Raw genomic sequence first — 18,255 nt, 5'->3', positions numbered from 1 at the left:
GTGCTTGGGGGACCATATGGGATGCCGGGGATCAAACCCGGGTCAGCCGCGTGCAAGGCAAACGCCCCACCCGCTGTGCTATTGCTCCGGCCCATAGTTTTGTTCATTGTTTTGAAGGATGAACAAGGCAGAAAATTCAGAAGATCAAAGTGAAGTGTGGAATAGTAAGTTATCCAGTTCTTTCTCCAGAGGTAACTATACTCTGCGTGGTTGCTCACCGTTACAAAAACAATCTATTCTACAGTAAGAGTTGAAACCAGAAAGATAGTACAGAGAGGTTAAGGTGCTTGTTTTGTATGTAGCCAATCCTGGTCAATTTTCAGCACCTTATAGTACCCTGGGTACTGCTGGGACCATCCCCTGAACACAGAGCTAGAAGTAGCCTCAGAGCATGCTAGCCCCTGAATTAAGTTTAAATAGTTCCATCACAGGCTGTGGAAATCACTGAAAGGACAGAAGCTCATGCTCATGCAGAAGCCCCAGGCTCATCCTATCACCACATGGTCACCCAAGTATTATCGGGAGCAACCTCTTAACACCAACCCAGTTGTAGCCCCAACAGCCTGGTGAGGCCCCAAACTAAAACAGAACAGAACAAAAACTGCATGAAACCTTATCATTAACAGTACTGTAAACCATAGTGCCAAAAGCAATTTTGTGGGGTTTTTAGGTTTAGGGGTCACACCCAGTGGTGCCCAGGAATCACTCTTGGCACACTGTGGCGGGTCATATGGAAGCTGGGGATCAAACCCAGATTGGCTGTATGCAAGGTAAGTGCCCTATCCACTGTGCTCTCTGGCCCAAGTTTTTTTTTTAAGGGCTTATCACTAAATTATCATATTCAAAGACATTAATCCTGGCCAGATTAGATGTGTCAAGCCATGAGGGTAGATTTAGAATTCTTTTGGTTCCTATACTTGGAAGGGACTGCCCAGTCTCACTATGGAGACATTGAAGGTCCATCTGTAGCAAACTGATCTAAAGGGCAAAAATTCACACCCATCTGGAAAAAATCTGAGCTACTTAAGTTTTCTGGTTGACTAAATTTTTTATTTTGTATTCATTCTTTGATTTGGGAGCTATACTATCAGTGCTCAGGGGCTACTCCCAGTGGCACAGTGTTTGGGATCACTCTGGTGGTGCTCCAGGAACAACTCCTAGCATGTACAGCATGTGCTCAGCACCTGAGCTGTCTTTGATGCCTGTAATTGTCTCTTTTAAATGTTGAGATGAAGGGTTGGAGCGATAGCGGGTAGGGTGTTTGCCTTGCATGCAGCCAGCCTGGGTTCGATTCCCAGCATCCCATATGGTCCCCCTGAGCACGCCAGGAGTAACCCCTGAGCATCGCTGGGTGTGACCCAAAAAGCCAAAAAAAGAAAATGTTGAGATGAGTCTCTTTTTTTTTAATTTAAGGACATAATTGTCAGTGCTCAGGGTTTATTCCAGGCTCTTTGTTCAGGGATCACTATTGGCTGTGCTCAGACCACTTTCAGTGCAGGGGATTGAACCAGGAATTTTTGTTTTGTTTCTGGGTTACACCAGTGATGTAATGCTCAGGGCTGATCTCTGGTTCTGCATTCAGGAATATCCTGGAGGGCTTGGGGGAACTTTATGGAATGCCAGGAATTGAACTAGGGTCAGCCGCATGCAATGAAAGTACCCTACCTGCTATACTATTGCTCCAGCCCTGAATTTCGGATTGAATCCGAATCAATTTCGGATTGATCAGCAAAGCAAATACCTTAACCCTGTACTTTCTCTCCAGCTTAGCTTTTTTTTTTTTGGGGGGGGGGTCACACCTGACATTGTACAGGGGTTACTCCTGGCTCATGCACTCAAGAATTACTCCTGGTGATGCTCGGGGGACCATATGGGATGCTGGATACATAGATACAGCATAGCAGTAGGGCATTTGCCTTGCATGCAGCTGACCCAGGTTCGATTCCTCTGCACCTCTTAGGGAGCCCGGCAAGCTACTGATAGTATCTTGCCCACACGGCAGAGCCTGGCAAGCTACCCGTGGAATATTCAATATGCCAAAAACAGTAACAAGAAGTCTCAAAATGGAGATGTTACTGGTGCCCTCTCGAGCAAATCGATGAGCAACGGGATGATAGTGACAGTGACAGTTGCTATTATTTTAATGACTAGAGTAACATGCATTTTGATTCTGGTATACACATTCGCCTGACTTTGGTGAGTGAGAGATCAAAACTGTTAAATGCTGGGAGTTCCAGAGAGCAGAGGTACTGGGATGGAATTTAGCCCAAATACGGGGGCAAAAAGGATTAAACTCAGGGTCTCATACTTGCAAGGCAGGTGCTTTACCACTGAGCTATCCTCCAGGCCCCAGTAATTTGTGCATTTTTGTTACATGATTGTCCCCTTTAATGTCTAAATTATAGCAATTTAACCAATTGTATGTCTATATAAGGAATATTATGCACCATGTAAAATTATGATAGTCACATGTTTAATGGCATAGGAAGATGGTTCTGAAGAAAATAAGAGGCGATGGGGCTAGAGAGCATCACCACCACTCCACTGGGAATATCTCTACTAGGAAGCACCACTGGGGGGGGGCACCACCCCACCATGTGCAAAAAAGAAAAAAAAAGGGGGGAAGCAATAGTGCAGTGGGTAGAACATTTGCCTTGCATGTGGCCAAACCGGATTTGATCGCCAAAGTCCTATATGGTCCACTGAGTACCACAAGGAGTGAATCTCAAGTGCAGAGTCAGGAGTAACACTTGAACATTGCTGGGTTTGGTCCAAAAACCCAGGTTATATTTAAACGAATAAACATGGGCCAGAGAGATAGTACAGAGGTTAAGGTTATGTGCGTTCCACTCTGGTTGAATCCTGGAGCACTATTGGGAATAATTTCTAAGCACAGAGCATGCAGTTAACCCTGAGCACCACCAAGTGTGGCCCCCAAACAAAATTGAAAAAAATTCAAGGGTAAATAATAATGATATAATCTGTGGATTCTAATTTTATATCTCTTTTTGTTCATTTGTTTGGGGGTCACACCTGGTGATGCTCAAGGGTTACTCCTGACTTGGCATCCAGGAATTACTCCTGGAAGTACTTGAGGTTCCAGAGGGGATGCAGGGGATCAAACCCAGGTCAGTCTCATACAAGGCAAAGGAAATATACTATCACTTATACTATTGCTTTGGTCCCTTATATGCCTGTCTTATGTGACAAAACAACAACCACAGTAACAGCAACAACCTCTCCCCCGCCCCCCCCCAAAAAAACAGGAAAAATGAAAAAAATATTTCCCTCCTCCATGCTACCATGAGCCTTTATTTGCATTGAACTAGAAATAAAAACCTTTGAAAGAAAAAACTCTAGTTGGGCTGGACTGGAGTGATAGCACAGAGGTAGTGTCTGCCTTGCACGTGGCCGACCCGGATTTGATTCCTCTGCCCCTCTCGGAGAGCCTGGCAAGCTACCGAGAGTATCTCACCCGCACAGGAGAGCCTGGCAAGCTACCCGTAGCGTATTCGATATGCCAAAAACAGTGACAAGTCTCAAAAATAGAGACCTTACTGGTGCCTGCTCAAGCAAATCGATGAGCAACGGGATGACAGTGGACAGTAGACAGTAGACAGTGGACAGTGGACTAGTTGGGCTGCTTTTGTTAGGAAGCCACATCTGGGAGTGCTCAGGTACTCTCAGCTTTGTGCTCAGAGTCCCTCCCAGAGGTACTAGGGTCAAACCTTGGTCTATCACAAGTAAACCATGTTGTTGTTGTTGTTTTTAATAACGTAGGAGTACTGCTATTTGTTCAGCCATTGATTAAGCTGACTGAATTGGGCAGGAACTCTACATTACTTCTTTATTTTATTGTATCACAGTGAGATAGTTACAAACCATGTTTCATATTCACTTAGCCAGCTGAGCTATCTTTCCAGCTCTGGAGTGATTTTTTAATTTGAGAAAAAGTGATTCCTTCCAGAATGACATGCCACCAGCAGGTGGCAGCTCCTTCTTTGTTCAGTTCCACAGAAGGTCTGTCTTAGACCCAGTCTGGAAGCAGTCGGGTCTGAAGTACCAAGCTAGTCCTTGCTCTTCTTTTCTCTATATATTTCTCAGGTCACACAATGGGTAGGGCATTTGCCTTGCACATGTTGGACCTGAGTTCGATTCCTCCGCCCCTCTCAGAGAGCCTGGCAAGCTACCTGGCAAGCCACTTAGGGGGTAGCCCAAAACAAAAACAAATATAAAACAACACACACACACACACACACACACACACACACACACAGAGCCTGGCAAGCTCTCCGCGGTGTATTCTATATTCAAAAAAATAGTAACAAGTCTTACAATGGAGACGTTACTCTTGCCCGCTCGAGCAAATCAATGAACATTGGGATGACAGTGATAGTAATTTCTCAGGTCAGAGCTAAGACTCTGGTCCCTTGATGGTGAGTCTTCTTGGGCCAACCTCAACCCACAGAAACAACATTCACTCACTGATCATAATAATAGAAAGTTTTCTTGAAATAGAAAGTGGGCCTTGGAGAGAGTACAGAAGGCAGGGCTACCTACTGATCCCCAGTACTCCAGATGGTCTCCCTTGAACACATATATTCTTTGCTTATCTTTATGTTTCTTTGCTGCTTTTTCTACTTTCTCCTTGAGAAGCCCAGTTGTCTCTTGAACATGTATTTCCTTTTTTTCTCTCTTCTTAACTTCTAAGTTTTATTCAATAAAAATGATCTTTCAGGATCGGAGTGATAGTACAGCGAGTAGGGTGCTTGCCTTTCACACACCTGACCAGGGTTCGATCCCTGGCATCCCATGTTTTCCAAGCCCTTCCAGGAGTGATCCCTGAGCATAGATTTAGGAGTGAGCCCAGAGCACCACCAGACAACAAAAAAACTGTCTTGCCTTAGGCTGGAATGATAGCACAGTGGGTAAGGCATTTCTGAGTGCATGAGCCAGGAGTAACCCCTGTGCATCGTCGGGTATGACCCAAAAAGAAAAAGAAAAACAAAACTGTCTTGCTTTTTGAACTAGAGTGATAGTACAGCAGGTAGGGCACTTAACTTTCCTTGCACACAGCCAACCCAGGTTTGATTCCTGGCATCCTATTTGGTTCCCCAAGTACCACCAGAGTAATTCCTAAGTGCAGAGCCACTTAGGGGGTAGCCCAAAACAAAAACAAATATAAAACAACACACACACTCACACACACACACACACACACAAAACTATCTTGTTTTTAAATAGAAAACTATACCCAGCAGTGCTCAAGGCTTACTCCTGGCTCTGTCTCCTAGAGGGACTCTGGAATCTATATGTAGTGTTGGGGATCAAAACAGGGTCAACTGTGTGCAAAGCAAGCACTCTACCTGCTGTACTCTCTCTCTGGTCTAAAGCTGATCTTTTATCAACACATCAAGACACAGTTATTCTCATTTATTTTTCATCCGCAACAGGGGGATCGAAAAGTTCTCCCTAAATTCTGCTTTCTGTAGTTTTGGGACTATTCACTCACAAACCTTTTCCTTCAGAGAGGTCTCTGTGGGAGATAAGCTTCTGGGAAATGCTTGAATTGGTGGAGAAGTAAAGAGAGGTCCTCAAAGGATGGCATCACTTCTCTGCCAATGCCTTCAACGCTTCTCCTTCAAAGCGAAAGGAATGCCAACCCTCAGCTTCAGTTAGGTCACGGGCTCCTAGGGTCTTATATAAGTCCATGGCCCTCTTGTTCCAGTCCAGGACTGCCAGGCGGAACTGGGAACAGCCCTTGTCGAGAGCCACCTGTGGAATAAGACATCACTGTATTTCAAGGAGTCAAAAAAGTAAAGTATTGGGGCCAGAGTGACAGTACAGCAGATAAGGTGCTTGCCTGCATGCAGCCAGTCCGGATTCAATCTCTGGCATCCCATATGATCCCATCCGAGCCCACCAGGAGTGATCCCTGACCGCAGAGCCAGAAGTAACCCAGAGCATCACTGAGTGTAGGAAGAAGAAGGAGGTGGGAGGAGGAAGAAGAGGGAGGAAAAAGGGGAGGGAGAGGAGGGAACAGGATTAATTCACCCGGATTAATCTCAGGGAGGGGGAAGAACAAGAGGAAGAGGAAGAAGAAGCAGGAAGGAGGAAAAAGAAGGAGGGGGAGGAGAAAGGGAAGAGGAGGAGGAGAAGGAGAGGGAGAAGGAGAAGGAGAAAAAGAAGACTATTCTCATGAGTGCCTCCCATACACCTTCATATATTCAGGGTCCAGCATGACCCTCATCCCTCTTCTCACCTTAGCCACCTTTTTGATTATTTTGGAACCAATTCCTTGACCTGTTGTGAGAAGAAAGAGGCAAAAAAAAAAGGGGTTGTTTGTGGGCCAGATCCAAGGCTAAAGCACATGCAGAGGCACTGAGTTTGATCCCTGGAACCACATGTTCACCACCAGCACCACTGGGCCTAACCCCGCTGAGCACTACCAGAAACTGCCCTCAAAATTAAAGAGGTGAGGATAAAGGGGGCTTGGAAGTCCGCTTTTCCCACGCCTGCTCTGGCCTCTGTGCCATACCCCTATATTCTGGCATCACATAGATGTCTTCCAGGTAAATGTTTCGTCCCTTCCATGTGCTATAGATGAAATAGTATAATCCAAACCCGACCACGCAGGGCCCTGAGAAAAAGGGGGGAAAAAAGAAAAGAAAAGAGATGGGGGGAGGTTAAGGCCGCTGGCCTCCAAGGTAAAAGGCCTCTGAGGATGACCGGGGCAGGGCATGGTTCTTACCCTGTGTGTCACCGGGTGCGGGAAGAAACTCTGCTATCAGACAGTGGTAGAAAGGATTTTCTCCAAAGCCATCGGCTCTCAGAGCTGCAGAGATTGCAATTGTGACCAAGATAGTGAAGGCCTGCGGCGCGAGGTCAGGCTGAAAATAGGCTGGGGAACCCCACCCCTAACCTGCCCCCAGCCTCTTCCTCAAGTCCCCAGGAGCTGGAGCCCACCTTCTTCACTGATCTTCACCTGATCCGAGAGTTTCTCGTATTCAGCTAGTTCCTAGGACGCGTGCACAGTTAGGCTAGGGCAGGTGACCCCGCTGCTTCACGGCTGCGCTTCCCCTTCCCCCTCCCCCACCCCGCAGACCCCGGCTCCGCCGGGTTCCCGCCCGCAGCTTCACCCGGATTAATCTCAGGATATCGCCACAGTCGCGCTCCGTGGCCTCTCGGATCCTCACGGAAGCCATCCTGATGCGGTCTGGGGCCGAAGTCCAGAGCCCCCACTTCCGTTTTGCAGAACCCGGTGAAGGGCAACTGGGAACTTTTAAAGGGCCTACGACACCAGGAGCCCGGCAACCACGCACAGAGGGACAGTTCTGGAGAGTTGAAGTAGCCTCCAGCTACCAACCAGCCGCAAAATAATGGGCGAGGCGGGGGTCGTAATCCTAAAATTCTGCTTCTGCCTACGCACCGACCAACCAATCAGCGTGCCGAGTAACCATGTCTCCGCCCCTTAGCCCAGCCCCTACTACCGGGTCCCGTGAAGGGGCGGGTGGGCAGGGGTCAAGGCGGATTTTCCAGGATCCCTAGCTGTTCCCATCTATACTGGAGAGATACCCTTGGCTCAAATTTCACTGCTTACTTCTTTGAAATATACAGTGATATCTGCTCTGCCATGCACTCCATCTGATCAAGTCCATCCAGACATTAGGTGAGTCAGAAGCAACCAGCACTGACGCTGTTTTCTAACGGTCTTGTGTGGCTCCAAGTGTTACTCCTTTCTCAGGACATTTATATTCAAAAGGGAATCAGGGAGCCAGAGGGATAGTACAGCGGGTAGGGCGTTTTCCTTGCACATAGCCAACCTGAGTTCCAGGCCTCGGCATCTCACATGGCCTCCAGAGCACTGTCGGGAGTAATGCCTCAGTGTAGAGTCATAAGTAACCCCTGATCATCACCAGGTGTAGCCCCAAAACCAAAAAAAATGTGTGTGGGGGAACCAGGAGATGATGATACAACTATTAGTTGATAGCTGAGGCTGGACCTTGCAGTAAATGGTTAAAGGAGGTAATTGAATGGGGGTGGGTCACTTTTTAGCAGCCACTAAATCATACTCCAGAGACAATACATCTCTGTGCTACAGAGCCCAGAGGCCTGGGAAAGTACTGCGGGCAGACCCCAGAGCAGATAGTTGGGCATTTGCTTGCATTATCTTAATTAGTCCTCATTGCCTTCACCCAGCTAATAATAATAAGAGGCTTTTTCACATTTAACAGATAAAGGCACCAGACACAAGGGTGCTGTGACTTACTCACACTCCCTCTCCTCCCTCGTCCCCCGCCCCCAACCCAACTGGGTATGGGGACAGGCAGCTGTGGAAAAGAAGCTGGGCAGGACGCTGGTGAAGGATGCAACGTGGGAAGCAGAGTAAGACTGTATCAAGCCCTCAGTGTCTGCAGGCAGACTCCCTAGCCGGACAGAACACAGGAATTCGGGTCAGATTGTCAAGGAGGAGAAAGGAAATGGGGTTTCTGTTTCCAGCGCCTAGACTTTCTCAGCCACTTGGGAGGGTAGGGGAGAAACTGTCTGTCCTCCCTTTGTCCTCAGGGTGGCCATAGGGTCAGTTCCCCTATCCCCTCCCCCAACCCTTAGTCCCTCTGGGGCAACTTTTAACCTTCCAACAATCATGCTTAAGGGGGCTTACCCCCACATATTCCCCCCAGAACTGTCTGAGCACCAGAGAGAACTGAAGCTGATTATGGAACACAGGGACCCACTAGTCACATCCCAGCTGCAGCTGCGCCTACAACTGTAGCTGTGGATCCTGCTCCTGCTGCTTCATAGCCATGAGGGACAGACCCTATACCACCTATAACAGACCCTATACCACCCAGGTATAGGAACTTGCCAGGATATTTAGTCCTTGTGTGCGTTTAAATGAGTGGCACTTTGACTCTGCCTGCTTCCTTTCTTCCTCCTTCAGGCCTGTAGCAATCCCTCTCCTGTCTCTGCCACGTTCTTATTGCAGCTTATTTTACTTACAGGCATGTCCTTATTCTAGCTTGTTTTATTTTTTCTTTCTGATGGACCCAGGGCCATCCTACTGTACCTCAGCAGTGGTCCAGGACAAGAGCCTGTCACCATCATGACCTTTAACTTTACAGAATCACAAGGTATGGGATTGACCTAAGCCCTTGACTCGGTCCCCTGACCCTATATTTTCTCCATCAAGCCTTGTCCCTTGTGCCTCCCCTTGTCTCTTGTGCCTCCTTCCTCCCAACCTGCACCCAGCCTATGCACAGAAATTCCTTCTATACCCTTCAGAGTCTCTTCCTCCTTTGAAATTGAAACCTGGATCCTGAAGGAGTGATTTTTTTTGGGGGGTCACACCCGGTGATGTTCAGGGGCACTCCTGGCACTGCACTCAGAAATTACTCCCAACAGTGCTCAGGGGACCATATGGGATGCTGGAGACTGAACGGGGTGGGGGGTTGACCGCATGCAAGGTAAACGCTCTATGTGCTGTGCTATTGCTCCAACCCCAGGGGTGGGTGATTTTTAATGGTGACACCAACACAAAAGATGACTGGTTTATTCTAGGATTTTGGGATGGGAGACCTGAGATCCAACTGCACAACCCCTAGGACCAGCTTACAGTGGGCTCTGTACCCCAAGTGAATGATGGGTAGTGGCATCAGGTAGACCTGATCTGATTCTGAGAGAAACAGTGTTATGTCTTGAGCTGATTCAAGGAAGAGGAACAGACAGAAGTTAATGAACATCCTGCGACCACTGCCATTTCACTGAACCTGACAACACCCCCAGAAAGTTATTATTCTTATTTCCACTTTTTGTGTGTGTTTTGGGGCCTTACCTGGCAGTGCTCAGGGCTTACTCCTGGCTCTGCACTCAGGAATCATTCCTGCAGTACTCAGGGAACCATATGGGCTGCTGGGGACCGAACGTGAGTACTTACCCACAGTACTATTGCTCTAGCCCTTTTTGTCTCCACTTTTTTTTTTCTTTTTGGGTCACACCTGGCGATGCACAGGGGTTACTCCTGGCTCTGCACTCAGGAATCACTCCTGGTGGTGCTCAGGGGACCATATGGGATGTTGGGAATCAAACCCGGGTCAGCCGCCTGCAAGGCAAACGCCCTACCTGCTGTGCTATTGCTCCAACCCCTTGTCTCCACTTTTTTAAGAGGGGAATTCTGAGACTCCAGAATTCAGGCCAAAGTGATAGTACAGCAGATTAGGGTGTTTGCCTTGTTTGCAGCTAACCTGGGTTCAATCCCCACTACCACATTTTGTTTCCTGAGCCCCGTCAGGAGTGGTCTCTGAGTACAAAGCCAGGAGTAAGCCTTGAGGACTACCAGATATGGTCCCCCAAATTCAAACAAAAAAAAGTACATAGATGTCAAGAGAGATAGTACAGGGGTTAAGGTGCTTGCCTTGCATAAGGCTGACTGTGTATTCAAAAAATAAAATATGGGGGCTGGAACAATAGCACAGCGGGTAGGGTGTTTGCCTTGCACGCAGCCAACGAGGGTTCGATTCCCAGCATCCCATATGGTCCCCTGAGCACCACCAGGAGTAATTCCTGAGTGCAGAGCCAGGAGTAACCCCTGTGCATTGCTGGGTGTGACCCAAAAAGCAATAAATAAATAAATAAATAAAATACAAAGGGCCACGACCACTTCCCCCACCCTGTGGAGGTCGATGACGATGGGAAGACAAAGGAAGGAATGAGGGCCAGGCTGGCTGGTCTCAGTTGCCATTTATTCCAGTCTCCTCTCCATCCTCCTCTGCTTCTCCCCTTCTGCATCTCCCCAGCCCATTCTTACAGCCTAGTTAAATCCCAAATCATGAAGGGTTGGGGTAATAATTACACATAGGTGTGGTCATACAATCAACAGAGGGAAATCCTTCCCTCAGGGGAAGCTTCTTCTAGGACAGATTCTCATTCAGTAGGACAACCTACTCAAGAGCAGAATCCCATGGGTGTGTTTCTCCTCTCCTTGTCCAATAAACATACATTCATAATATTAATCATTTTATGTGGACACAATAAGAGATACATTAAGCTTATAGGATTGCTCTCCCGGGGCCATCTTGCTATAGATCTCAGACTACAGTGCTCAGGCCAGATTATTCTTTCCTAACCCTAGTAGGGTCCTAATTTCGTTGTTACTTTTTGGATCATGACAGCATTTTTCCGTGATCATGCTCTTAACTTATAGTTAAGTGTTGTGGCACTTTAGCCTGGCCCATTTTGATGCCAGGGTAGCTCATAGCTTGCCCTGGGTCCATTCAGTCCCTCTTCAGGACCCTGCTTTTGGGGTGCTAGGATCTAAGGGCAACTGAGGCTTAAGTCGAGGAAGCAGATGTCTGGGAGTGCTCGGAATCAATTAACTCCCAAGTTACAAATGCATAATATTAACTGTCTTCCTGTGTCCATACAAAAGGGACATTGCTTTAGAGTAAACTGCAAAAGACATAAAGAGAGGAGAAAAGCAATATTTAACTTACAAGTTCAGTGTCCTTAGAAGGATCTGACCTTACAAGTTAACAGCGTCTGATTAGGGGAAAAGGGTGATAGACCAGTTGGGGAAGAGAGCACCAAGAAGTTACAAATAAGCACACGAAGGAATGGGAGTGACTCGGAGCACTGTGGTGGGTATAACCCAATAAACCTAAGCTCCCTGTGGCAAGGGAGAAAGGACAAACCAATGTTATCCTACAGCTGACCTGTGTCATATCCCTGGTCTCACCCCCAAGTTCCACCAGGAGTAATCTCTGAGCATAGAGCCAGGAGTAAGCACTGCAGAGTGTAGGCCCCTCTCCAGCCCCTGTTCCTCACCAAAAAAAAAAAAAAAAAAAGACAAAAAAAGGTATATAAGGGCCGAGGTGTGAGTGAGCAAAGGATGATGGTTTATGCTTCAGGTGAACCATTCGTTGTGCTCAGCTTCCTCCCAAGGAAGGGGTACAGGTAGGCCACAACTTCTGATTCTGCCTCTCTCCTTGCAGACACAAGTGAAAATCCATGGGACTCCTTGGTGCTGGAGGTGGATGAGGAAGATGTGGTCTGCCTGAGACAGGCTTCTGGGCCTCTGACCAGCAAACCCCAAACCACTTTGAGGATTGCATTGGGGGAGATGGCTCTTCCCTGTTTCAACCTCAGGCTGCCAGTAACTTTCATGGGGGAGGATGAGCAGCATGACAAGCAGGTGAAGACCTGCTGACTGGAGGACTTTCACAACTAACATTTTGAGGAGAGGGAATGACATGGAGGAGGTCAAATATGTGCGTTCTGGCTAAGAATAAACCGTGGGTTGGAGACTGGGGCACCAGTATCCTGATTCTGATCTCTCCATCCCCTCTCCCCTTCCCTATACTATTTCCAGATGATCCCTGCGCTGGATGACTGTCTGGTTGGACCAACAAGTCCAGGCCTCAGCCTCTGCACACACTAGCTTCAGGAGCAGTACATTAGAGTCCCAGCCTGGCACTTCCTTCCCACCAGGAACACAAGCAGAATTCAATCTTTAAGGAAAACTCCATTTTTCTTTTCTTTATTTTTTTCAATCTGTTTTATTTTTATTTTTTATTTTTATTATTATTATTTTTTTTGCTTTTTGGGTCACACCTGGTGATGCATTAGGGGTTACTCCTGGCTCATGCATTCAGGAATTACTCCTGGCAGTGCTCGGGGAACCTTATGGGATGCTGGGAATCGAACCCGGGTCGGCCGCGTGCAAGGCAAACGCCCTACCCGCTGTGCTATCACTCCAGCCTCTTATTTTTATTTTTATTTATTTATTTTTTTGCTTTTTGGGTCACACCTGGCGATGCATTAGGGGTTACTCCTGGCTCATGCATTCAGGAATTACTCCTGGCAGTGCTCGGGGAACCTTATGGGATGCTGGGAATCGAACTCGGGTTGGCCGCATGCAAGGCAAACGCCCTACCCACTGTGCTATTGCTCCAGCCCCAAACTCCATTTTTCTTTCCTGGCCAGCTCTGGAGAGCCTTTCTCCCTTCACCATGAGCCCTAGCCTGCTCACTTCTAAATCTCTAGCCTGAGGCCTCCTGAGGTAATTTCTACCTTAGACATTCCAAGGCTTATGGACTTTTTCTCTAGACCTGAGGCTCCAGCTTGCAGCAGACTCAGGCCACCTTCTTGCTCTGGGGACCCTGGAAAACCCTTATTGGCTGAGCCTTCAGTTCGAAGATCCCATAAGAGGAGGGCCACTGCCTGAATTCACTGGGGCCCGGGAGCCTTGGAGTTGGGGGGATTGGAGCTTCAGAATGTCCTTATTTAAAAAACTTAAGGATGAGGCTGGAGGAATAGCACAGCGGGTAGGGCGTTTGCCTTGCACACGGCTGACCCGGGTTCGAATCCCAGTATCTCATATGGTTCCCTGAGCACGGCCAGGGGTGATTCCTGAGTACAGAGCCTGGAGTAACCCCTGTGCATCGCCAGGTGTGACCCAAAAAGAAAAAAAAAACTTAAGGATAGACATGTCAGACCAGAAACATTACATATTTTAAAATTGCTAACAGCAAGCAAACAGCTTTTACTTAGAGTGGGTGTGTACTTGGGTGCAAAGGATTTTAAAAAAGGTCAATTCAGAAGAATTGATGCAGGACCAAGGTGGTGGGGATTAACCAACAGATGAAGGGTGTGGCTCAGAAAGCTATGGTGAGGGCCACGGGAGTCATCTCGGCTCATCTTTTTCTCCTCCCCTTTATTTGTGTCTATATACTCTGTTGAAGGTGATGCTGTCTTCTGGGCGAAGACCCTCATGAAGTCTGCCCCTGATCTTTGGACTTCCTGTTCACCTGAAGCTGAGTGAATCCAGGGTAGTCTTGAGCCAGGGATCACAGCACATCCTTGCTCTGACTCCGTTGGGGCTTGGCTCCTTCCTCAAGGGCCCAGCCTCAGGGGTGCCTGGTCCTCAGGGTGTTATTAGGTAAGAGAGAATCATGCTCCCATTCCACAGTATATCCTGGCAAACAACTAAATGTGGTGGGGTGAGGGGTCGAACTTGGAAAGAGGCACCTTTTTAGAGGAAGGAAATCTCTGGGTGGGAATGGCTATAAAAACTAATGTTGGTATGTAATCAAAGTAAAGAGAAAGTAAAGTGAAATTTATCAGCTACACATGCGGGGTGGGGGGGCTGGGGGCTGGGGGGGGAGGGGAGGTTTACCGTGGTTCTTGGCGGTGGAATATATGCACTGGTGAAGGGATAGGTGTTCGAGCATTATGTAACTGAGACTTAAGCCTGAAAGCTTTGTAACTTTCCACATGGTGATTCAATTAAAAAAAAACTAACGTTGGGGGGCTGGAGCAATAGCACAGCAGGTAGGGCATTTGCCTTACACACGGCCAACCCGGGTTCGATTTCCAACACCCCATATGGTCCCCCGAGCACTGCCAGGAATGATCTCTGGGTGCAGAGCCAGGAGTAACCCTTGAGCATTGCTGGGTGTGACCAAAAAAAAAAAAACAACTAATGTTGGAGAAATGATGAAGTCCCCAGTGCCTCTTGTCTAATGCCCCTTCTAGGAGAAGCCTCTTCTGCTTCCTTTTGCTTGGATGGTCTTTGGGCACAAGGCCAGAAGCTGGATCTGGATTAGAACCTGTGCAGAAGTCATGACATCTGGACTCAACAGCTGTCCTCACAGCCCAGGCAATGATACCAACATTACCTATTAAATTCCCGTCTAATAACCTCCTTTGAGAGTTCTTATTGTCACTCACTAATTAATTAAACAGAGATACTTTTTGTGCACCTGCAATGTACCAGAAAGTTTGTTGAATTTGGGGTCACATCGATGAACTAAATCATTCTCTTGGTGCTCGCAACCTCCTGGGTTGGGGCAGACATCCATCAAAGACATGAATCACTGGCAACTCAGAGAGGACCATAAAGAAGCAGTCAAGTGTGGCCGGAACAATAGTACAGTGGGTAGGGCATTTGCCTTGCAGGCAGTCCACCTGGGTTCAATCTCTGGCATCCCATATGGTCCCCCCAAAGCACCGCCAGGAGTAATTCCCTGAACATTGCTGGGTGTGACCCAAAAAAGCCAAAAAAAAAAAAAAAGCAATCAGGAATAGATGAAGCCCATATTTTGAATGTAGGAGGCCCAGGTTTGATTCCTAACACCTGATTGATGATTCCCTGAGTAGCATCTGGAGGCAACATCCTAGAACCTTTAGGTGTGGTTGGGAAAAAAAAGAATAAGGAGTAGTCAGGGAGTGGAGAAAGCTTGAAGGTCAAGTCTGGGGCCTAGTGTCCCACACCAGGACCAGGCACCCTCTGGGAGGCAGGAGCACATGGCCTTCTGAGCACCTGGATCCGGGCAGCAAAAGAGATGAAGAGGGAGGGAAAGGGAGGATGTCACAGCCCCTCCCCCCCTTATTATTATTATTATTATTTTTTTTTTGCTTTTTGGGTCACATCTGGCCATGCTCAGGGGTTACTCCTGGCTTTGCACTCAGGAATCACTCCTGGTGGTTCTCAGTGGACCACATGGGATGCTGGGAATCAGACCAGAATCGGCTGCGTGCAAGGCAAACGCCCTACCTGCTGAACTATTGGTATAACCCCATCTCAGTTCCTTTAGACTGGCGATTGCTGTCCTAGGAAAAAGCAGCAGGGGGCGTAAGCAGGTCATAGAGAGATGGAGCGGGGTGGGGGGTGGGGTTCTGGGAAAAGGGGTGAATGAAACAGGAAGGGGAAAGGGGAGAATAGAAGGGGGCAAATACCCCTCCCTCTTCTAATCTCCGCTCACAAGCTGTGTTCTTGATGGATTGTGTCTCTGCTCCATTCAACTGGCGCTGGTTTGTGCTGGTCACGGAACAGACAGATTCTAGATTAACTCTGTCCTCAAAGAATATGATGACAGGCTCCCATATCCAAACCTCTGAAGAATTATGCTGATTCAGACCCTTCTTGTGGCACCCTCCTGCCTCACTCTCCAGCTTCCTGGAAAACCCTCTTACTTAACTCCTAGCCTCTAGCTCCCAGTCCTATTGGGAATCCTCATGTCCTCACATAAAGCTTCCTGCCTGTAACCTTGGAGAATCCTGGGGCCAACCCTCAGTCTTCACCTCTCATTCTCCTGTCAAGAACTGTTAACCCCAGGGTGGAGCGATAGTACATCAGTTAGGGCATTTGCCTTGCACGCGGCTGTCCCGGGTTCGATTCCCAGCATCCCATTTGGTTCCCCTAGCACCACCAGGATTAATTATTAATTCCTGTGTGCAAAGCCAGGAGTAACCCCTGTGCATCGCCAAGTGTGACCAAAAAAAACAAAACAAAACAAAACCCCAGAACTGTTAACCCCATCTCTAAACTCCCTGGGATCCCAGAATTTCTTTACAATAGAGTGAGTTACTCACTGGACCTGCTGTCCCTTTCAGCATACCAGAACCCCCAGGATGCAAGGCTTCCAGAAAGTCTCTCATGTAGAGGACACAAAGCTCAGACAACAATGTGGGTTTTTCCCTTGAGGATCTACAATTGCTTTCAAACAATCGAACTGTTAGTAGGAAAGTGCTCAGTACGCTCAGGGAACCTAATTCTAATTCTTCTTTGTGGATAATGGGCCAGCCTAGGTCACTTGTTTTTACATATATATATATATATATATATATATATATATATATTATTTGTTTGGGGGTCACACCCAGCAATATGCAGGGCTTACTCCTGGCTCTGCACTGAGGGATCACTTCTGATGTGGGATCATATGGCGTGCCAGGGATCAAACCAAGGTTGGTCATGTTCGAGGCAAGTGCCCTACCCACTGTACTACCACTCCAGCCCCACGGGTCACTTGGATCATATCATTCAACTCATAGGTACTGAGCATATATGGTACCAAACACTTGTTTAGACATTGAGAAAGTTAGACACAGCCTCTGCTCTCAGGATGCTTGCAAAACAGTCAGATTTGGGGAGCATGGGGCGGGGGCAACAGCTTATAACTAAGAAAACTGAATAAGCAAGATCATTTCAGACAGTGGTTCTGAAAATCAGATCCTGTAACAGGACTAAAGAAAAGTTGCCTTCTGGGGCTGGAGCGATAGCACAGCGGGTAGGGCATTTGCCTTGCATTCGGCCAACCGGGGTTTGAATCCCAGGATCCCATATGGTCCCCTGAGCACCGCCAGGAGTGATTCCTGAGTGCATGAACCAGGAGTGACCCCTGTGCATCGCCGGGTGTGACCCAAAAAGCAAAAAGCAAAAAGAAAAAAGAAAAGTTGCCTTCTAGTGAGGGAAGGTTTCTCTGAGGAGCAGACCTGAAAAATGAAAAGAAACTAGTTCCATGGGCAACAGGTCTAAGGTGGAGGAGAAAGAGGTTAAAGGGCTCAGGCACCTGCAGGTCCTTCTCAAGGGGTTGTTCTGAGTGGCAACTCTGATCTTGTCTCCCTGCGGAGTTGCCCAGGACTTACTTTTTTTTCCCCCTCCCTCCACCCGCACTGTCTAGGACACTCCTTTCTTTAGCCTGCCCTAGATTCCAAGATTCCTAATTACCATCCAGAGCTGTCTACACTCTTTCATTAAAGTCAACATTGCTTTGATTCTTCCAGACCCCTGCCAAGGGCACCTACAATGCCTGCCCAATGTCCTCCATCTCTCCATACCCCACAACCTTTCTGCAGCTTGGCAGCCTGTCCTGAAGAAAGACTGTCAGCCTTTTCATTCTGTCCTACTCATGGACTCTTTCCTTCCTTCTTCACTTCTTCCCTCCCTTTGTACCTTTCTCTTTTATTACAGCTAACATTGATTAGCAGCTAAGAATATGCCAAGCACTGTGTTGCCCACAGAAATGACAAAGATGTGAAATGCCATCATAGAGATTTCTGTGAAGTTCAAGAGAACCCAGTTGCATGATCTACCATAGATCATCAAAGACAGTTGGGAGCAATAGTATAGGAGGTAGGGCACCTGCTTTGCATATTCTGACTCAAGTTTAATCCCCAGCAATCCATATAGTCCCCTGAGCTCCGTCAGGTGTGATCCCTGAGTACAGAGTCAGGAATAAGCCCTGAGTACAGCCAGGTGTGCCCACCCTACAAAAATAAAAGAAAAAGAAAACCAAAGATCATCAAAAAGGTGAGGTATTTGGGCTGGAGCAACAGTACAATGGGTAAGGTACTCATCCTACATGCAGCAGACCCAGGTTTGATCCCGGCATCCCATATAGTTCCCTGAGCTTGCCAGGAGTTATTCCTGAGGCAGAGCCAGGAGAAACCTCTGAACCCTGCTGTATATGATTAAAA

General features: G+C 47.7%; 2 protein-coding genes across 3 annotated transcripts; one reads left to right on the top strand and one right to left on the bottom strand.

The window, feature by feature from the left end:
* Positions 1–5,418: 5,418 nt before the first annotated feature.
* SAT2 (spermidine/spermine N1-acetyltransferase family member 2) lies at positions 5,419–7,391 on the bottom strand. Of its 2 annotated transcripts, XM_004605197.2 has the most exons (6): positions 7,140–7,391; positions 6,967–7,018; positions 6,752–6,835; positions 6,539–6,640; positions 6,263–6,303; positions 5,419–5,775 (listed from the first exon to the last, which is right to left on the bottom strand). In XM_004605197.2, exons 1-6 carry the CDS (start codon positions 7,203–7,205, stop codon positions 5,608–5,610), a joined length of 513 nt encoding a protein of 170 aa, XP_004605254.2. In that variant the 5' UTR covers positions 7,206–7,391; the 3' UTR covers positions 5,419–5,607. The 2 variants fall into 2 exon arrangements, with proteins under 2 accessions (XP_004605254.2, XP_054987948.1); XM_055131973.1 differs by lacking the exon at positions 6,539–6,640.
* A 143-nt stretch (positions 7,392–7,534) lies between these two features.
* SHBG (sex hormone binding globulin) lies at positions 7,535–14,679 on the top strand. Its single transcript, XM_055132203.1, is given in 12 exon segments — positions 7,535–7,669; positions 9,052–9,131; positions 9,285–9,313; positions 9,495–9,669; positions 11,988–12,148; positions 12,365–12,387; positions 12,389–12,503; positions 13,071–13,195; positions 13,733–13,891; positions 13,893–13,933; positions 14,530–14,630; positions 14,632–14,679. Coding segments are annotated over 11 exon segments (1,005 nt in total). The 5' UTR covers positions 7,535–7,669; positions 9,052–9,103.
* Positions 14,680–18,255: the final 3,576 nt, after the last annotated feature.

This window comes from Sorex araneus, chromosome 3 (genome assembly GCF_027595985.1).
Source record: "Sorex araneus isolate mSorAra2 chromosome 3, mSorAra2.pri, whole genome shotgun sequence".
Classification (NCBI taxonomy): domain Eukaryota; kingdom Metazoa; phylum Chordata; class Mammalia; order Eulipotyphla; family Soricidae; genus Sorex; species Sorex araneus.
This window is presented reverse-complemented; position numbering and strand designations above follow the sequence as displayed.

Excerpts from the sequence above, each read along its gene's own strand:
- SAT2 (XM_004605197.2), bottom strand. The coding sequence starts at position 7,205 with ATGGCTTCCGTGAGGATCCGAGAGGCCACGGAGCGCGACTGTGGCGAT. Across the intron at positions 6,641-6,751 it reads CGCACCCGGTGACACACAGG|GGCCCTGCGTGGTCGGGTTT; the intron begins GTAAGAACCATG and ends CCTTTTTCTCAG. Across the intron at positions 5,776-6,262 it reads TAATCAAAAAGGTGGCTAAG|GTGGCTCTCGACAAGGGCTG; the intron begins GTGAGAAGAGGG and ends CTTATTCCACAG.